Genomic DNA, 21,804 nt, shown 5'->3' with positions numbered 1-21,804 from the left:
TTCTCTTTTTTTTTTTTTTTTTTTTTTGTAGCTTTTCATACTGTTGGCTAATTTCTCTTTGAAATTTCTCTTCCCTTGGCTTCTATTTCACAGAATGCTTCTGCTTGTCTTTTTAGTTTTTATTTTATTTTTTTCTTCAACTCCTTCCCCTGAATCTACCCTTTAAATGTAAACATTCTCTAAGTCCCAGACACTTCCTGCTTGATATTTTCAAGCACCCTCATCTAGTCCCAAAACTTGAGTTATAACATCTGTTTAGATGTCTTCCATAATTCTGTTTTTTGCCTAAACTGAATTCCTTAGCTACAGTCCCTTCTTATATATTACCCCATAGAATAATGTTCTATTGATAACTCAACAAGTCTTAGAAAATATCCTATCAAGGGGTGCCTGGGTGGCTTAGTCGGTTAAGCGTCCGACTTTCGCTTAGGTCATGATCTCGCGGTTCGTGGGTTCGAGCCCCGCGTCGGGCTCTGTACTGACTGCCAGCTCAGAGCCTGGAGCCTATTTCAGTCTGTGACTCCCTCTCTCTCTGACCCTCCCCTGCTCACGCTCTCTCTCTCTCTCTCTCTCTCTCCTAGAAATAAATAAAACATTAAAAAAAAATTAAAAAAAAAAGAAAATATCCTATCAAGTTTAAAAATTTTCATATTCCAAAATTTTAAGGATAAACTTAATATAATATTTCTATTAATATTTTTCTAATATACTGGATTGATCTATCAGGTATAATTTCTTGTGACAGTTTCTTTTTTTTTCTTCTTGTGACAGTTCTTAATTGCTATGCTATTATTTAAGCTATGTTATTTTTATATGCATTTTTATAAATATTCAGGTTCTCTTTCATCTGTTGGACCGAGTTCGGGAATCTTCTACCACTGCAGACAAAGAAAAGATTGAGTCTGGAGGTGGCAATATTCTTATTCATCATTCAAGGGACACAGCAGAGAAGCAGTGGGCAGAGACATGGGTTTTAACATTGGCTGGAGTAGCAAGAATCTTTAACACTAGAAGATATTTACTGCAACCTTTAGGTATGTATACATTTTTCCATCTAGTTACACAAGTAATTCCTTTAAAGGAAATTTGGCAAATGTAGAGGATTTTAAAAGGATTTGTATACAGTGCCCCCGAGAATAATCAGTCTTAATGCCAGTCTTTATGTGTAGTGTGTGCATAAGTTTACACATTTTCATTTATTTCATTGAGAAAATGTGTAATTTACCTAATATGGGCTAGCCTCTAGGGGATACAATGATGAATAAAATACACAACAGCTTTGTTGTCATGGGCATAAGGGATTAACTATAATTAATAAATAAATGCAAAATTGCTACAGTGATAAATGCTACAGAGGAGCAGTGCTTTGTAAGCTTATAATCGTTACTTGACCAGGTCCATGAGGTCATAGTAGGCTTCCCTAAGAAAGCAGTATTTTACCTGAGGTCTGAATGGTCAATAGAAGTTCATCAGGCAAGGGTAAGACAAAATGTGAAGAGTTTTGTAGGCAGAGAGAATGTGTAAATGTCAGTAGTATTTAGAAGCCCCAGTGTAGTTTGTACCTTCAGTTTCGATGGTAGTTGTGAGGGTGGTAGAGAAAAATGAATGGAACAGAAATACTGGTTTACAAAAATGAGCATGCTGTACATACTATTAAGGTTTTACAATTTATTATTTTACATTTGGCTTTTTTGTTCCTGTTTATGTTAAAATGTAAGCATATTTGTTTTTTTGCATCAGCAGTTTTGTGTGTTCTTCATGTTCATTTTTTCCCAAAAGCAGTCTGTAATGTTTGATCATTTTGTACTCCTAGAGCTTAATGTTTAATATATATTAAAAAACCCTAGTTTTTTATTTTCATATAAAATTTACATAAAATGAAGTGTACCATTCTTAAGTATATATTTGCTGTGTTTTGACAAAATAAGCATCATTTTTAATACTTCCATGATAGGGTACCTGGATGGCTCAGATGGTTAAACATCAGATTCTTGATTTTGGCTCAGGTCATGATCTCACAGTTTGTGAATTTGAGCCCCACATATAGAACCTGCTTGGGATTCTCTCTCCCTCCCTCTCTCTTTTCCCCTCCCCTGCTCATGCTCTCTCTATCAGAATAAACTTAAAAAAAAAAAAATACTTCCATGATAGTTACTTTATTTTAAAAGCTAAAACCTGGGGCACCTGGGTGGCTCAGTTGGTTAAGTGTCTGACTTTGGCTCAGGTCATGATCTCATGGTTCATGAGTTTGAGTCCCACATCAGGCTCTGTGCTGACAGCTTGGAGCTTGGAGCCTGCTTCGGATTCTGTGTTTCCCTCTCTCTCTGCCCCTCCTACACCCCACCCCCGCACTGTCTCTCTCTCCAAAAATAAACATTAAAATTTTTTAAAAATATGGGGCACCTAGGTGGTTCAGTAGGTTAAATGCCCAACTTTGGCTCAGGTCATGATCTCACAGTCTGTGGATTTGAGCCCTGTATCTGGCTCTGTGCTGACAGCTCAGAACCTGGAGTCTCGTTCGGATTTTGTGTCTCCCTCTCTTTCTGCAGCCTTCCCTGCTCACATCTGTCTCTCAAAAATAAATAAATGTTAAGATAAAAAATTAAAAAAATAATAAAAGCTAAAACCTAATAGATAAAGATGTAGTTTTTTAAAAATAAAGGCAGTTTGTGTGCTTTAATAATTTTTTATAATTTGAATATTGGAAAATGGTTTATATTATTTTAGAAAAAGGTTCATATTTTCAACATAACCATGAACAATATATACTTAGACCTACTCATTTAGAATGAGTACTTTTTCCTAGACATAGAATATTTTAGTAGAGCAATTGCAGGGGTTTTCCCCAGTGGTATGGAATATTCTAAATATGTGGTTAAGTCCCCATTCTGATTTCAGCTCAAGTCATGGTCTCATGGTTCATGATATCAAGTCCCACGAGCAGAGCCTATTTGGGATTCTCTCTCTTCCTCTTTCTCTGCCCCTCCTCTACTTGCGTGCAAGCGCTCTTTCAAAATAAATAAACTTTAAAGATATGTTTTTTATTTTATGTAAATTATACCTCAATTTTTAATTAAAAAAAGTGGAGAGGAAGAGGCATATAACTGGCCAAGTGTTATTTTTTGTCCTATATTGGCAGAATAGTACCTATTGTTTCATCCCAGAACTACTTCCAGCTTTTTTATTAACTGATGGCTTCCTCAGACATATGGGGACAATTTTTAAACTTTAGTCATTTATAACCTTTGTGAAATGACTTTAAACCTTAATTACTTATGTATTTCATAGCCTGCTTATGTCATCCTGCTTTGTAAAATGTCAATTCTTCTGATTTTTGTGTTATTTAAATGCAAGTATGTGGGTAATAAGCTATTCTGTTAACAAAGCCATTGGGCTAAATGCTCTAGGGACAAAGTCATTTTTGCTGGGCTTCATAGAAACAAAATACATCTTGGTATAAAGAGCTTCAATATAAATGTGCTTACTTGGTCATAGGAGTTAGAACAAGAGATTGGATTGATCAGAGGAAACCAACAACTGCGACTCACTCAGCCCATGCTCTGCTTCTCACTTTCACACAAGAGGGACAGATTTAGATGCCTTGTAAAAAGACACTCTTCTTTATGGTGGATTTTCTCCTGGTGACTCACTGTAATTGGGAAGAAATGTTTAAGAAAATTGTGCAACTAAATAAAAAGAATTCTGCAGCTATAAGTTATTTAAGTATGAAAAAGTATGAAGTTAAGATTTCATGAGTATAGCATAGTGTATTTTAAAAATTTAGACCTATAAAAATACATATTATTCTGTTATAACTTTTCCAGTATGTTTAAAGGTGAGAACATCTTATCTTAATCATTAATAAAGATAGGTGGATAAATCAAAGTTATTACTAAAAAGCTTTTGTTTATACCCTCTTAAGTTTTTATTCTGTTCTTGTTAGACAGAAATACTAGAAAATAGTATAAACATGTGTACATACATTTATAGAGTTTTGTTTTTAATATTTTTTAACTTTTTTTATTTTAGAGAGATAGCGTAAGTGAGGGAGAGGGGCAGAGAGAGAATGAATCTTCATTCATTCATGAGCAGGCTCCATGCTCATTGCAGAGTCCTCAATGTGGGGCTCGATCCCACGACCTGAGGCTTGATCCCACTACCCTGGGATCGACCTGAGCCTAAATCAAGAATTGGACACTCAACCAACTGAGCCATACAGGTGCCCCTATAGAGTCTTGTTTTTAAGACCAAAACATTGATAATATTCATCCTCTTCTTGGTGCCCTTTGTTCCTAGATCTGAACATTTTTTACTTGATATTTGGGTTTCATTGACTTTGTTAAAAAATGATTTTTTTATTGTTTATTATTTTTGAGAGAGAGAGAAACAGAGTGTAAGTTGGGGAGGGGCAGAGAGAGAGAGGGAAACACAGAATCCATAGCAGGCTCCAGGCTCTGAGCTGTCAGCACAGAGTCTAATGGCTTGAACTCACGAGCCATGAGATCATGACCCGAGCCGAAGTCAGACACCTAACCAACTGAGCCACTCGGGCACCCCAAGGTTTCATTGATTTTGTCAGTGTGTTGTTTGTACCTTAGTACTTGAGCATATTTTTTTAGTTTTCTAAGAATTTAAGCAGAAAAATCAAACAGATTCTAAAGTTTGCAAGAGTCAGAGAAATTTTGATCGCTTTAATAGATTTTGTTTTTGTCTTCCTAATATAGGAGATTTTTCAAGAGCATGGGATGTTCTTCTTGACCACATACAATCAGCAGCACTCAGCAAAAACAGTGAAGTATCTCTGGCTGCCCTGAAAAGCTTCCAGGAAATTTTACAGATTGTGTCCCCTGTCAGAGACTCAGATAAGCCTGAGACGCCACCTGCGGTTAATGTACCTGTGCCTGTCCTGCTAGGTTCCATATCAGGCCCAGGTCTGAGCAGACCATTTGTAAGAACAGACTCCATTGGAGAGAGACTTGGAAGATACAATAGCTCTGAGCCACCCGTAGTTACTGATGAGCTTGAAGATTTGAATCTCTGGTGGGCTGCATGGAATACCTGGTATAGAATCGGATCAGAAAGCACTAAGCCTCCTATTACTTTTGACAAACTGACTTTCATTCCCAGCCAGCCTTTCCTTACCGCTTTAATTCAGATATTTCCAGCTCTTTACCAGCACATAAAATCTGGTTTCAACATGGATGACTTGCAAAAGCTGGGAGTCATACTGCACAGTGCTGTGTCAGTCCCAATAAGTTCAGACGCATCCCCTTTCATTCTTCCATCTTACACCGAAGCAGTTTTGACAAGTTTACAAGAAGCTGTACTTACAGCTTTAGATGTTCTCCAAAAGGTAATAGAATTTTAGTGGCTCTCTAAACAATAATGTGTGTGGTTCTCTGGGAAGTTTTTTAGTTTGCTATATATTTTTGAGATAAATTCTGGATCACCAAGATTGTTGTATATGTATACTTTTGGATAAATTTGAGATTTTAAACATCCAGTTAGTTTAAAAACTTAGGGTTTTCTGATGTATTTGAAAAGGTAATTCAGGTTTATTTTGAGAGTTTTTCAGAAACTCCCTGTATCCTCTCATTTCTATTCAGCAACATTTTGTTTTAATCATGTAACTCTTCACAAGAGGGTATACTTTTCTGAATAAAAGCTTTACTTTAGGGAAGTACTTCTATAATTAGAAAATTAATAAGCTATAGGATTACATATATTTATATTTTTTTCATTGTACTTATATTTAGCTTTGGAATTGTTGGAAGCTTATAAAAGAAGAAATTTAAAAGTATTTCACAGAAATTTTAAAAAGATACATTTTATCTATGTGTGTTTTGTTACTGTGAAAAAGTTAAAACAAATAGACCTAAAAATCATTGAGCAAATTCCAATTAGCAGGCAAGACCAGAGAATCAAAGAATTCTTTAAACTATCAAGGTAATTGTTAGTACAATTCACAACAACCAAAATGCTAAACGGAAAAATGCCAACTGAGAAGCCAACAACTGCAACAAAGTTGCTATGACACTCTAACAAAGTTAGAAAGCAACTAGATTCTGACTATACATTTATTATCAGATTTGTGTATGGCAAATCGTGTTTTCTAATTAGCTGATTGCATTATATCCCACTGGAATGATGAAAACGTTCACAGTAAAAGTAATGGTTTCTGCTACACTAAAATACCTCCTCATTGGCTCTGGAAGAAGTCTAGCTGTGCAGTAGTTCCTTTATCTCTCTAGCCCTAGTTGTGCTGTGCAGAGAAACACATTGTGTAGAAACTTAAAATTTAAAGAGGACCTGACATTTAAAAAATTTATTGTCGGGTTATCAGTTTTCCACAATTAAAATCAAAGTAGCTGTTTTTATTTTCAGTGGAAAAAAAAATGTAGCCTGTTAGTACCTACTTTTCTCCCACTGATTGACCATGCACATAAGTTACGTATGCAGTGCCCTGGAGGGAATTCAAAAGTTATTCTGTCAGCAAAGCATAGCAAAGCACAGACCTTATGTGATGTTCATAATCTGGAACACACATTTAGATGTTTGATCCAGGTTTTTATAAACAAGGAAGATACAACAAACCTCCGAAATTCTTTTCAAGAAAAAAAAGTATGTAATTTTATTTTTAAAAGCCCTGCTTTAGCAATGAGAGAACAAATAGAATCATTTACTCCAACTACTAGGAATTTGTTCTGAGCTTTTACTGGCTTTGAAAACGATACATACCTTCATTCTGAAACTTAGGAAGCCGTATTGTTGTTCATTTATATCAACTGATGTCGTTTTGCATTATTAATTCTCACTCTAGCTATTTGTTACTTCTATGATTATCTAAATGATATTTCATAACACTTGAATACCATTCAAACGTATGGTGTCTTTAATATTTCCTAATGGAAAAATTAACGTATTTCCCTATCAGTAAAGTGTTTGTATATTGTCTCCACAGGTGTCAGAAAAAATTTTTCATAAGCAAACTTTACTTGCTTTTGGACTTTATCATTAAATTAATAAGTTACCAACAAAACATTTTATTGGTTAAAGATCATTTCCTTTGTAAAAACTCATTTCTTGTTTCACATTTACCCTTACATAGTTTAAGGCTACAGGGTCACAGTCTTCTCTTGGTTTTTCAATCACTAGTTCCTTCTAAATTGATTTAGTTATGTATGTTACTTGATTTTTTGGGGCCAAGATATTTTAGGGCCCGAGAATTTGATTATCTGTTTTCCCTAAGTTCTGAGACCAGGAGACTGTTTCTGTCTTATTTATTGCTAAACTTCCTAAAGTCAGATGGCTGGACACTGTGTCTGCCTCTGTCATCAAGACTGTTGGCGTGGTACTCCACTCTGTGTGAGTGGTGCCCCTGGAGGTGTGCAGCGAAGCCCTGCCTGCTACTTCATGGGGCAAGGTTCTCAATCTCTTTATTCATGAGCTGCCTAATCTATAAAGTGAAAATAATAAATCTCTAACTTTTTTTCTTATTAAATGTGATTTGTAAGGCATTTACAGCTTGGCACCGTTAAACCTTGAGTAAATGTTAGCTGTTACTGTCTTCATCATCAAGTTCCTGGCATAGATCTTAGTATATGGGGAGAGGAGGCAAAAATAAGTTTTTGTATAAGTAGGCACTGAATGAATTATTGTTCAAGGACTTAGTAAGAGAAACCTTGAACTATGGCAAAGGTTGGATATTCATTTTCCGTTCTTGTTTTCACATACAGTTTTCAAACTGGACTCACAGGAAATGTCCAGACTGCTGAATGATTCTTTGCTTTTGAATGAAAATCTGTTATTAGGCTCATATTATAGTTTTTTTTCTGATATACAAACTTAAGAACACTGAAGAAAAACCACTTTTTCTAAGATGGAGTTTGCTTTTAAAAAATGTCAATTCCATATTATGCATTTTAAAATCCCAGAATTGCTTATTAAATCAACTGTAAGAGTACAGTATGTTTTCTCTTTAGAACTGGCCACTGAAAATCAAAATGTGTAGTCAAAGTCATTGTTTGGTGCTAAGATATTTCCAGAGAAACTGTAATAGTTAGTTTTCTAAGGTAACCACACAGGATTTACCTTTTTTTAGTCCTTGAAAATTAAGAATCCACTTAGGATAATTATTTCTTTTTCCCAGTAATTACTGCTTATTTATTTCTGAGAATTAAGACTCAGCAAGAGCTTAATAAAGAAGAAAGTGAAACTTAACAGAAGCAGTCAGTAGAGTGAATTTTTTTTTAAGCTGTGTACCATTCAAGTTCTTTATTCACTATGAGAAAAATAACCAAATACTGATAGTATTAGATATCTTTATTCTTTTTTTTTTTTACATTGTAATTACAGGATGATCTAGCTTAAGTATGGGCAGCACTTTTCTTATCTATTTTATATTTCAAGATGCTTTCCTCTAAAACTTCAGTTATAACTAAATGGCTACATCTTCGCTGAGGGAAAGTAAAATTAATCTATTATGTGACAGATCAAAAAAGCTATGGGTTGCAGAAAAACATAAATGTTGTACATCTTTTTAAAGGAATTCCCGAAACATTTGAAATGCTTTGAATTTTGATCTACTATTTTGAGGGCACTCAAGTGCAGAATGATCATGCTTTTTTTTGTAAAGCACAAGCATATTTTAGATACTACATAAATACTATCATTAATTATTTTTCACACAGAAAAAAACATTAAAACAGGAATATGTGAAAGGACGAGAGGAGATTTGTTGCTAGAAAAAAATGAAAATATAAAACCCATTTTAAGTACTTTCATCCTGTCTGAAGTAATTAAAATCTGCTGTGTCAGGATATGTATTTTATTCTGTTTTATCAAATTATTTACAGCAATAAGTTTAGTTTCTATTAAAATATTTAAATTCTTTTGTTTTAAATCAAGTCTGTATATTCACGTACATTAGACATTAAATATACACTGCTCTGTCAAAAAATTCACATATATATTTCTTTTAGAAACAAATTTTCACACATGACATTTTCCCAATGATGATATACATGATTATTTGTTAAAGTTAGAAGACTAAGGATAGTGCAGAAATAAGCTGTCATTTCACTGAACTGATGCCACCACTTAAATAGAAGTCAGTATCAGTCAATATCATCTTGGTCAGTGAAGCGTTCTTGACGATCTGATGGCTGTATTACTGAACAGATGATTGGACTGTGGAATCTCAGGACTGCCTGGGACTCCTCTTCAAGTGCTTGCTCTTTTTCTAGTCTGTTAAATAAGAAATCACACTTTTTATTAAAAAGCGTTTTTTAACTGATTAACACTTTTACCCTACATTTTATTCAGTAGCTTAAAATAGCTTGTAATAGCTCTGTCCTTCAGGGCTTTTAAAAGATTATATAATACTTACATAAAATAGGACAGTCTAGCAGATTCTTTGGTTAAATGCACATACAGTGAAGAATTTACTGGAGTTTAGATTATGCATTCTACTGTTCATATTTTGCTTTTATAGGCCATCTGTGTAGGGCCAGAAAACATGCAGATAATGTATCCAGCTATATTTGACCAGTTACTGGCATTTGTGGAATTTTCCTGTAAACCTCCACAGTATGGACAGCTGGAAACAAAGCACATTGCAAATGCAAAATATAATCAGGTAATTTACTCTAAATTATATTTTCTCTGTAAGATTACATGGCTTGTAACAGTTCCACTTAAGATGGACTTTGAGTATCTCAGAAATTTGTCATTCACAAATAAACTTTCATATGTCTGTCAACAGTTTAAACTGAAAAGAAACACTGTTTGGAAAACCTTTTTTGTGTTCCTTTTTTTCTTATGACTTTCCTTTCCCAAGTAGTTCTCTAGAAAGTTTGGCCTTTCATGTTACATTTTTCTTCACAGTTCTTTTCATGGCTGCCCCACCCCATTACAAAATGGCTTCTAAGCCCAAAAGCCTAATCTTGTCTAAATATCTGCCGTACAAAATGAAGAAATCTGTGTGTGCCAAATAAATTGTCCACTGCTGGTGTGAAATGTAGTTGGATTTTATCTAAAAGATTTTTATAGCCATAGGTGGCAAATTTTGGTTTAGAGGAAAAGTACATTTCTGAATGCATGCACTCAACATAAAATAATTTTACGTGGTCCGAAAAGTAGTTTTAATGTGTATTAACTTTTCTCATTCTATTTGTCTTGCAACACAATGGAATCACAATAGATCCAACTATTTGCACCGGTGAGTTAAATTTCCTAAAATTGTCCTAACCTATTGGCAACAAGTAAAATACATCCTTCCCAGTACTTGATAGAATGCTCTCTGCTTTTTCTGATCGTTTTAATTTTTGCCTGGCTGAAAATTATTCTTTCATGAAGTACATATCTCTTTGCAAACTTTGCATGTAAGATAATCTTGACCTAAAACCAAGGACTGAACTTTAAGACAAAGAAGGTTTCTCTTTGAAAACAACATAATTTAATCTCATTTATTTTTAACTCCATGTGAAAATATTACTTTTTAGGCGGAATGGGTAGCCTTGAATTATGTACCGTTTGCTGAAAGGTCTTTAGAAGTAGTTGTGGATTTATACCAAAAAACAGCCTGTCACAAAGCAGTGGTGAATGAGAAAGTTCTCCAGAATATTATTAAGGTATCTTTTTTTAATTTCTATACTTTCACTTGATGATAACACTGTTATTGAAATTATAGTAAATTCTTGAAATTATAGGTAATGACATTATCATATATTGAAATAAATGGAAAATATCTGTATTATTATTTATAGACACTTTTTTCCAACGTTCACGAATAGTATTTAGGAAGCCATTTTTCTACAGTATGAAAAGTTCTTTTTTTTTTTAATGAAAAGTATTTTAAAGTAAATATACATTAGATTTTTTACACTTTCTTAAATTTTGCCACAGTATAACGAAGTATCCTGTTTCTTATACTTCAGGATTGATGAGCATTTAGAGAGAAGTTCACAACCCATCAACTTAATTGATCATGCATACTTTTGTTTTAAGCCAGTTTCCTGGTGTATGGACAACCATTTGCAAAAACTCATCTCTAGTGGTTTATGTCTGATTCTTCCAAAGTTAATTCCTTGTTTTTTCCTGTATTTTGAAGGATACACCTAAACCTTGCCTTCTACAGGCCTCATATGAAATGTCTTCCTTCAAGGAGAAGGCCTTTCTCTGTTCCAAAGGTCATCCTTCTCTCTGTGTCCCTCCTTTTCCTCTTTCCCTCTTTCTTTGTTGGTGATGCTTTCTTTCATTTTCCTTTTAGCTTCATAAACTGTATCTTGGAAGATGATTAATCCCTTTATATAAGAACTTTCTCTCCCTTTAGTTCCTTCTCAAATGGCCCCTCCCCTTTCAGCTTTTCTTTCCTCCCAGATTCCTTTAAACAGCTTGTGGCCTTCATCTAAGCTGCCACTCGCCTTACCCCACTGCATGCTGGCTTACTTTCATATTGTGCTCCAGAAATGACTTAAAGGTTTAGAAGATGAAATCTTCAAATCCTTTGTGTTTTCCTAATTATCCTTCCTGTCCTATGATACTGCCCTTACCTTCTTTAAACTCCTTCCCCTGACTTTTGTTATACTCTTTCTTCCCCTCCCCACTCATCCCATCACAACTGTTCTCCCCTCATTCACTGAGAATCGTTTTTAAGCACCTCTTTTGCCAGGTACTAACTAAATAGTAAAGATTAAAAACTGAATAAGATAATTCTTACATTTAATCATTCAGTGAAGGGAATATAGAAAAGGCAGACAAAGTGTGTTAAGTCCTAAGTGAAGAGCACACAGTGGATTCAGATACACCTGCCTTAGAATAGTGTGTTGCTGTTTACTTGCTGCTGTATGATTTGGGTGAATGGACCTGTCAGAGGGTTTCTCATCTATAAAAGGCAGCTAATACCAATACCACTTATAGGTCTTAACTATTGAGAGACTCATTTGAGATATAGCTTTTAATGATACTTGGCAAGTAGTCAGTGCTGAATAAAATGTTAGGTCCCCCTCCAATCCCCCACAGACAAGGAAATAACTGTCTAGAGGATTTTGGCAAGGATCAACAGAAGTGACACTTCAAGGAGTAATAGATATGTTAGGGAGAAGGAGAGGGATTAAGCAACTTAAAAGATGGTTGTATTTTTTAAAGAAATTTTGAGAAATTCCATTTAAGGAGATGTCAGGACCTAGAATAAGTCTGAAAAAGTAGCTGTGGTTCTTATAAGCCATCATAAGGAATCAGACTTTATTCTTTAACCATTGAAGACTCAAACATTGCAGAGTGAGGTGAATCAGTGTATATTTTTAAAAGAATTAAATAATCTTTTTTCTATACCCCTTCCCCCTGACCTTTTTAAAAAATGTTTATTTATTTTGAGAGAGAGCTTGTGTGAGCTGGAGAGGGGCAGAGAGAGGGAGAGAGAAAATCCCAAACAGGCTCCATACTCACAGCATGGGGCTTGAACTCAGTGAACTGCGAGAGCATGACCTGAGCTGAAATCAAGAGTTGGACGCTTTGGAATGCCTGGGTGGCTCAGTCATTTGAGTGGCTGACTTTGGTTTTGGTCACAATCTCACAGGTCCATGGGTTCGAGCCCTGCATTGGGTTCTGTGCTGACAGCTCAGAGCCTGAAGCCTGCTTCGGATTCTGTGTCTTCCTCTTTCTCTGCCCCTCCCCCGCTTGCATTCTGCCTCTCTCTCGAAAATAATAAACATTAAAAATAAATAATAAATAAGTAAACATTGAAAAAAAGAGTTGTGTGCTTAACTGCCTGAGCCACCCAGGTGCTCCTATGCTCCCCCTTTCTTGATGCCACTCACTATATTGTATTGTGATTAATTGGACAAGGCTCTTTCTCTCTCAAAAATTGTGAGCTTTGTGGCATCAAGAACAGATTTCCCAGTTCTATATAGATTTACTGAGTATATATTATATACAGGTCTCCGTATTAGTTGCTTACATGTTTTTAAGCAAAAAATGTGTAAATCACATAAATCTACTGTGTGTAAATTCCCTTGATTTTAGTAAAATATTAATTGTAGTAGTTAATTATATTTTTCTTTGATTTAACTTTGAGTTATAAAATGTTAACTTAGACTGGCCTTTGTATAATTTAGTACTATTTTCTTTGCAAATGGCAAACATTTAGGCTCTGTTTAGCTTGAACAATAAAAGGAATTTATTGCCATGCTTAGTTGGAAAATTTAGAGATAGAGGGAGGGTTTGAAGGATTGGTTTATCCAGTGTTTTGGCAGTATCAACAAAAATCAAGTTTTTTTTCCTCTCAATTCTGCTTTTCCAAAGATTGATTACATCTCATGTTTCTCCTCATAGGTACAGGCTAATATAGGGTTTGATGTCCAGTAGGAGGTGTGTTCATGTGCGTGTTTCTTATCATATTCTTCTTAAGTTCTAAAATTAACGTTAAGTGGACCAGCTTCAGTCCTATGCCCAGTCTTTAAGCAGTGATTATGGTCAAGGAAATGGAGTAGATTGATTGATTTAATGAGCTAATCATTACTCTTTACCCTAAATTCCACATGGAATTGGAGTCAGGTTCCCTCCAAGCACCTGGGGAAGGGAAAGAAATAAGGAGATCTGGCTAGACTAATTATCTCTTAGTGGAGGCCCATTTCATGCTAACATGTAATGGTTCACTATGTGATTGAGTAGTCAGTAATAATTTGTATGGAGGATGATGAAATTCAAGTTTTATATTCACTCCATAACCTTGAAATATGAAAACTTATCTCTGCTACTCTTTATCTCTCTGAGACTAGGCTTCTTTATATAAAAGGGTTTTCACTTTAATGCACATTTTCTGCTGATATGCTGAAACTGGGAGTTTGGGTCAGTCTAATCTCATAGTTGCTGGATAGACCTATGGCCAGAGGACTTCATTTTGAACCACCAAATTAGTTCTTTAATGTTTTGTAGCGATCTACCTCAAAAGTTGACCAGTTAAACAGTAAATCTCAACATCATAGTCACATCACTTATACATAACTCAGATGCTTTACTCCTGTATCTGCAGTGGTTGAGGAGTAAACTGTCTTCCTCAATGATCAAATTTACTGAAATAACTTGGAAAAGGAAAAAAAAAGTACATTAAAATGTTATAGAGTAGAACTTAAAGTTTGAAGAATTTTAGAGATAAAACATAAGACTTCAAAGTATTGATGCTTTAGGTTATGTTTTTTGAACCAATAGTGAAAAGATACAAGGTGTTGATCTTTCTTAAACAGGAGAACCCCATCAGTCAAATTATTTTCTGCTAGAAAAAATATGGCAGAATGTTCTAATTCCTTAATAGTAAATTGAGAGAAACTGAAATTTTAAGTTCACTATTCCTGTCTTTTCAGATAACATCCCTATATTTTATGATGAGAAACTGAAGTTCAAAAGATGGTTACTCATTCAAGTTCATTGTTTATAATAAAATGGAAACAATATCTTTTTAGCACTTGTGGGGATGAGCACTGGGTGTTATGTGGAAACTAATTTGACAATAAACTATTTGTAAAAAAAAAAAAAAAAAAAAGAATATCTTTTTAGGCAGTAGGATTTGAGGACCATGTCTGAAAAATTGATTTTTCTAGAAAATAATACCCTTTTTTAAAAAATGAAAATACCTGTGCTGTTATTTTTTCTTTCTTCTATAGTTTTCTTAAAGTAATTAAAGTTGTGTTTATATATTTGAATTAATAAATATCTTAAATTGTCTTTATTTTCACAGACCCTTAGGGTTCCTCTCAGTTTGAAATATTCCTGCCCTTCTGAAAGCACATGGAAACTAGCAGTATCTTCTCTCCTCAAAGTTCTTTCTATTGGGCTACCTGTTGCCCGGCAGCATGCTTCTTCTGGAAAATTTGACAGTATGTGGCCAGAACTAGCCAATACTTTTGAAGACTTTCTCTTTACTAAAAGGTCAGCTCATTCAATTTTACAATTAAGACAGTGTCTCAGAAAGTATACAATACCTGTTATTGATCTAAAAACAATCTCTCATTATTCATTAATAAAGTAATTATTAAGATTGCTGTGTTGTATACAAAGCACAACTGAGTAGACATTTATCCACTAGGTACATTATCCATGAGCAATGGAGCTTTTTGCTTTTTACAGTGTTTTTGTTTTTTTAAAGCTTATTTATTTTGAGAGAGAGAAAGGGAGAAAGAGCCCACATGCAGGAGAGGGGCAGAAAGAGAGGGAGAATCCCAAGCAGGCTCCATGATATAAGTGCAGAGCCTGTTGCAGAGCTCAGTCCCACAAACCGTGAGATTATGACCTGACCCTAAATCAAGAGTCAGATGCTAACTGACTGAGCCATCCAGGTGCCCCTACAATGGTTTTTTTTAAAAAAAAATTTTAATGTTTATTCTTTAGAGAGAGACAGAGACAGAGCATTAGTGGGGGAGGGGCAGAGCAAGAGAGGGACACAGAATCTGAAGCAGGCTCCAGCCTCTGAGCTGCCGCACAGTGCATGACATGTGGCTTAAACTCACAAACCGTGAGATCATGACCACAGCTGAAGTCAGACGCTAACCAACTGAGCCTCCCAGGCACCCTGTGTTTCTGGTTTTGAGACAGGAATCTATAAGACTATATGGTTGCATCATAATTAAGGTTTTAACTTGAGGAAGCTAAGAAGATCTACTTTTAAATCTGCTGCCCATTTGGCATTGTAAGAGGAAAACAATTTGAAAAAAATCAGTGTTGCACCAGAATAAATATGATTAGTGGTGATAATGATTAGCTCTTTAAGATGTTAGGTTTGGCAAAGAGTGGCGTTTTCATTGTGTGACATCTATCTGAAGATTTATGCTTATGGATCCTCTTTTGACCCCTCACTGGATGAGAGTAGGATAATTAGAACACATACTAAATTTTATGAATGAGGAATCTATTGTGGGTTAATTTAAATTTTGTATAAAAGCTTATCTGGTATTTCAAAATTGAAAGTAATGACATCCTAATTTCTGTTTCTACAATTGGTCAGATTTCGTTTAACTTTCTTTTCTTTTCTTTCCTTTTTTTTAGTTTACTTATTTTTGAGAGAGAGAGAGAGCGAGCACGAGCAGGGGAGGGGCAGAGAGAGAGGGAGTGAGAGAATCCTCAGCATGGAGCCCGAGGTAGGGCTTAGTCATAGGACCACGAGATCATGACCTGAGCCGATATCAAGAGTCAGACGCCTAACCGACTGAGCCACCCAAGTTTTACTTTCTTAGGTATTTCATCTCTAGAAATCTTGTAAATACCAATGCAAACATACTCTGTATTTGCTGGAAAATTATAAGGACTCAAAGCACATTCAAACAAATTCTTTTTATCTGTAATCCTGATAATTTGAGTTTCTTTGTGGACTCCATTGCCCAAAATCACTGTATTAATTTTTATGAATCAAGTAGGTTTTAGAAATTTAAACTTTTCTTTTTCCTTCTCAGTTGTCTATATACTCACGTTGCCTTATTAATACATACTTTTATTTTTATTTATTTATTTTTTAAAGATATTATTTTTAAGTAATTTCTACACCTAACTTGGGACTTGAACCCACAACCCTGAGACCAAGAGATACACGCTACACCACCTGAGCCAGCCAGGTGTCCCATAATAATATAAGCTTTTAGGTCAGGTTTTCTGGCAATGAGTAAAACTTCTTTAAGAATTTGTTTTCCTGGGGCACTGGGTGGCTCAGTTGAGCGTCCAACTTCGGCTCAGGTCATCATCTCACAGTTTGTGGGTTCGAGCCCTGCGTCAGGCTCTGTGCTGACAGCTAGCTCAGAGCCTGGAGCCTGTTTCAGATTCTGTATCTCCCTCTCTCTCTGACCCTCCTCTGCTCACACTGTCTATCTATCTGTCTGTCTGTCTGTCTCTCTCTCAGAAATAAATAAAACATTAAAAAATTAAAAAAAAAAAAGAATTTGTTTTCCTATGGCTTGCTCTGTCTGTCATCTTACTTAATTCTCAGGTTTCTTAAGGAATATTTTTCAAACTTTGTTCTTATTTTATTAAATTCAGTTTTCTGAAATTAATTTTATGTGTTTCTGTGCAATAAGGTAGGCAGTGAAACTAAAGGCCTAATAATAGATACTGTACATCTTATGTCATTTTTATTAATGCCGTTGTACAGTATAATTCTTTGTAGTCTTAGCCCGATGACCACCCTGCTTACATTAAGGTTCTGGGTGTATCAAGTATGTTGAAAAATCACATTGCTTAAGAAAGCGGCCAGCATAGTGGGTAAGAGCACTAACTAAGGAGTGGGGTCATCTGGATTCAAATCCCAACTGTATAACTTTGTAACTGAGATGTTTTGGACAAGTTACTTAATCTCTCAGGAAGTAACCTTTCATTTCCTCATCTGTTAATGGGAGTTATACTTAACTCATAGGGTTATTATGAGGGTTAAGTCACTTAAAATAAGGGACTGCTTAGAGTAGTACTGGCATGTAATTGTTTTTAAAATGCTTGGTACCACTATTATTATCCTCATTATTTCTTTTCCTTAAGAGAAAATGATGTTATCCGTATCCTTTTCCATCAAACAGCCATATTTTAAACCAGAATTTTAAAGACCAAAACTCTAAATAACTAGGAGTAGGAAATTTACTTCTAAATTTGGAATTGCATGTAATGGCTAGAAAATAATGAAGGTACTGACTTCAGCTGTCAGTAACACGGAATCATTGTTCTATGTTGTAGTTATTCTGCTTATAGATTTAAGCCTTCTGCTACATGGAGTAGTAGAGACCTACCCTACATTGAAAGTCATGACCTACTTTGGACTCTGTCACCTACTTTCTATTGACCTTGAACTGATCATTTTTATTTCACAGTACAAGAATATTTTAAGGCTCAAATTGAAAACCTGTATTAGTTGAAGCTAAAAATGCAGTGCTCACTAGGAGAACTTAAAACAATGCACATTTTCAGTTTTGTGAGGTTTTGTGTTTTGTTTTCCAAGTAGTTGATTACTTTGGAAATCACAAAGTATTATTTTATGTCATATATGTACTTGTTCTATAACTGAAGTTCATCAGTGGCATTTGAACAGTAGGGTAAGTGTTTCAAAATGTAGTTTGGAGTAACAAGGCCTTAGTTTTTAGATAATACTAATTTTTGAGCATATTTATCTTGGAACATTTATAAATCTTTTAATATATACTCTAAGACTGAATAACCATGCCTTTCTCCTATATTGCTTAGCTTTCTTTTGTTCTATAAGCTGTTTTGGCAGGGCAGTATAACAAAGAAATACAAATAAAATCAAAATTAGCTAGAAGAGAATGAAGGCTTTGGAAATCATTGAGGACTATCATAAGTAAATAGTTTAATGGAGAAATAGAAAAAACATGATTAAAGATGAAAAACATAAAGACTGTAATCTGTAGACACTTAAGGTTTATTAGGAGTTCATTCAATCATCCTTGGAGTATTGAAACATGGTTCTTGTCCTCTAGAATACACTGGGCTGAGGGGCATTCATACAAATGGTCTGTGGACCTTAAGTTAAAAATCACTAAGTACTACCCAAAAGAATTCAGATGAAACATGTTCACACAAAAACTTGTTCACTGACATTCATAGTGCTATTTTTCATATTAGCTCCCAAATGAAAACAGTCTCAATGTTCATCACCTGATGAGTGGATAAAGTAAATGTGGTATGTTCACAAATGGAATATTCAGCCATAAGAAAGGATAAAATACTGATGCATGCATGCAACAGTATAGATGAATCTTGAAGATGTTAGGCTGAGTGAAAGAAACCAGACACAAAAGGCTGTATATTGTATGATGTCACTTATGTGGTATATCCAGAATAGGCAAATGCATAGAGATCAAGTAGATTAACGAATGCCAGTGGTGGAGGAGGAGGAGAGGATGAGGAGTGACTGCTGAAAGTACAGAATGTCTTTCAGGAGTGATGAAAATATTCTAGAACTAGAACTTCTACAACTTTGTGAATATACTAAAAAACACTGAATTATATACTTTAAAAGGTGAATTTTGTAGTATATGAAATTGTATCTCATTACACTTTTTTAATGTACCATGCAGAGAGAATTGTCAAAAAATACAAATAATACTTTATCAGTTTGAAGGCTATTTTATTTCAAATAAAGATTTGTGAAGATAATTTTAAAAATTACCTCCATCTTAGAGAACCTAAGGATCTTATATGGCCCATTTCTACCTGCAATATTGACCGTCTCTACTTATAATTTATAGGTAAACTGTGTTAATCATCAGTGTTTCTAAAAACTCAGCCAATCTTTTTGATATGCTCAAAGTGTTTTAGTAAGGATACTAACTATAAGTTAAAATAACCATTTGTCTGGGTTTTGAGATCAGAATACATAACCTACATAATCAAATAATTTCCTGATTTTTTTTGATCATTGGAATTAGGGGTGAACTTTTCAGTTTCTGACTTTGTATGCTACTTTCTTTCCTCATAAGATACTTTAAAATCCACTTCAGTGTTTGATACATGATCCCAGTAACATTGATATTCTTAGCGTCTGTTCCTAATAAGCTTTTTTTTAAAGTGGTAGTTACCCCATCCTTAGTTACCTCCACCATTATCACCATTTTTTTGGTATTCCTGAACACTTATATTACTTGATTATAAATTAGAATTAAAGAATGTTATCTCTAGAAATACAGATAAGACCTGTGAAGCTACATTAGTTGTAACGGTTATGAAATTCCCACCATTGGTTCAAATTTGGATACATGTCATTAAAATTTTTCCTGTAGTTTCCTACTAACAGACTATAGAATTAGCCTAGGACTTGCACACCAGAATGCAAGCTTCATGCAACAGGGGCTGAGTCCCTCTTGTTCACAGCTGGATCTTGACCACCGTCTTGTTCACACTCAATGCTGAATAGTGCCTGATACAAAGTATCTGGTACTCAATAAATATTTGTTGAATGAAAAACATCTAAATCAAGCAAAGATCTGGTACCTATAAACAGTACATGCACACGGGTGCTTGTGTGTATTCTAATATTTGTAAACAGAAAAATCAAATCATACTAGAGCAAAAAGAGCCCTTTTTTTTATAGATACAAAACTATATATTATAACTCTAAATCTAAATACCGTAACACTACTTTTACATTTAAAAAATGAACAGAAGAATTTAGACTCAAATACCAGAGAAGTTCAGGGTCAAATTGTGGCCTTGTCAACTTGCTTACAGTACATTCTTGGTCATATTACTAGCATTCAAAGCCTCAGTCCTCTTCTGTCAGTTACATGAGGATAATACCTACTACATATGGTTATTCTGGGAACATATGAGATCATACAAATAAAGCTCTTAGTATAGTAGATGGCTCTGTAATTTTCTTGCTGTCATTATTACTGTAACAGTCATTAACATCCTATTCTCAGCTGTTTTTAAGTAGTTAATAGTTCACTGTTTCTTAAGTTTAATACCATTTTAATGCTCATTCTAATTAGGAGCCACGTGGTTTAGAATTCACCTTGGCTCTCTCAGAATTACTAATTTCCATTGATGATGCTGGAATAATTTTCTGCTTTAGAAAGTCTGAATCAGTCCTAATTTTTTTTAGATGTTCTCTATGTTTATTGTCAAGATCTTTAATACATTGTGTTTATTACAAATCAGTGATTAATAGCCAGTCTCTGAGTGAATGGTACAGCAGATGACTAAAACTATTTTAAAGTCACTGGCAATGTAAGTGAATTCAGGTATCCTCACGGTGATAATTTTTGTTGTAGTTGCAGATGATAGTAATACCCTCACTATTTATTGGGGTTTTTTTTTCATTCATAATACTGAAAGAAGTTTAATTTTACAGATTTTATTTAATTTAGGACTGGATGAAGCATTTTTTGTAGCTAGAAGTTGATGTTTGTAATTGGTGTAGTCATCATTACACTAATAACTTTAATTAAAAATACTGTTCTTTTAAATAAATGGTAATAAATACGTGAGAAAATAAATATGTTTTGGAATTTGAATACTGTTTATTTCCAGGGAGCATTTTACTTTTAAAAATCAAGTGTTTTATTTGTTTATTTTTTAGCATACCTCCAGATAATCTCTCTATTCAAGAATTTCAGAGAAATGAAAGTATTGATGTTGAGGTGAGGAAGCTATTTAAAACATTTTCCTGTGACCATTTGTGCAAACCAAATAGAAATGTTGAAATTATAAAATTGCTTAAAGAACAAGTAGGAGTAGTAGGTTAAGATTGAACCTAAAAGCTTATAAAACTCTGACAAAGATTGGTTTTTAAGGCACTGACATGATTTCTTTTTATTTGTTAGCTTTGTGCTGTATGTAAATTGTCTAGATCCTTAGTCGTGTCCATTTAATAATTTTAATAAGTAGTTGATTCAGTAAAGTCTCAGTCTTTGAGCATGTATTTGAGAATTTGCTCTACAGTTTGGCAAACCAGGTGTTTGTGGTTCAAACTGATCAATAAGTTGTTTCGATTTTTGTTTTTAACCAGCTGTAGAGAGAGCCTCTCGTACTCTTAAAGCACATAATGAGGGTTTTGTCAAAAATATATTTTGTTGATTATAAATGGATTTTAAAGAAGTCGTTTTTTGGTTATGGATTTTTTTGTTGGGGGTGGTGTTTTGATGATTTTCCTTTAAGCAGGATAAAATAACTTCCATTACTGTATTAAAACTCTTGTAAACTTTTCTTCTTTTTCATCAAAGGGTAAAATAACACCTTATATATTAGAAATAAACTATTTAGGAAAAATGAATATAACTTTCTCTTTTGTCTCATTTATGGTTATAAAAAGTGATTTGA

The 21,804-nt window shown here is 34.4% G+C and overlaps 1 protein-coding gene across 2 annotated transcripts in view; it reads left to right on the top strand.

Annotated features, from left to right (window-relative positions):
- MON2 (MON2 regulator of endosome-to-Golgi trafficking) overlaps positions 1–21,804 on the top strand; it is a 110,245-nt gene that overhangs the window by 74,967 nt on the left and 13,474 nt on the right. The window contains exons 25-31 of one of the 2 annotated variants that reach the window (XM_077778814.1): positions 836–1,034; positions 4,725–5,353; positions 9,494–9,637; positions 10,202–10,219; positions 10,503–10,631; positions 14,735–14,925; positions 21,065–21,125. In XM_077778814.1, coding sequence (XP_077634940.1) covers positions 836–1,034; positions 4,725–5,353; positions 9,494–9,637; positions 10,202–10,219; positions 10,503–10,631; positions 14,735–14,925; positions 21,065–21,125 — 1,371 coding nt within the window. The remainder of the gene's footprint in view (positions 1–835; positions 1,035–4,724; positions 5,354–9,493; positions 9,638–10,201; positions 10,220–10,502; positions 10,632–14,734; positions 14,926–21,064; positions 21,126–21,804) is intronic. The other variant, XM_077778817.1, reaches the window with a different exon arrangement.

This window comes from Crocuta crocuta, unplaced genomic scaffold (genome assembly GCF_008692635.1).
Source record: "Crocuta crocuta isolate KB4526 unplaced genomic scaffold, BGI_CrCroc_1.0 scaffold791, whole genome shotgun sequence".
Lineage (NCBI taxonomy): Eukaryota > Metazoa > Chordata > Mammalia > Carnivora > Hyaenidae > Crocuta > Crocuta crocuta.
The sequence above is the reverse complement of the archived record's forward strand: the minus strand, read 5'-3'. Positions and strand labels throughout refer to the sequence as shown.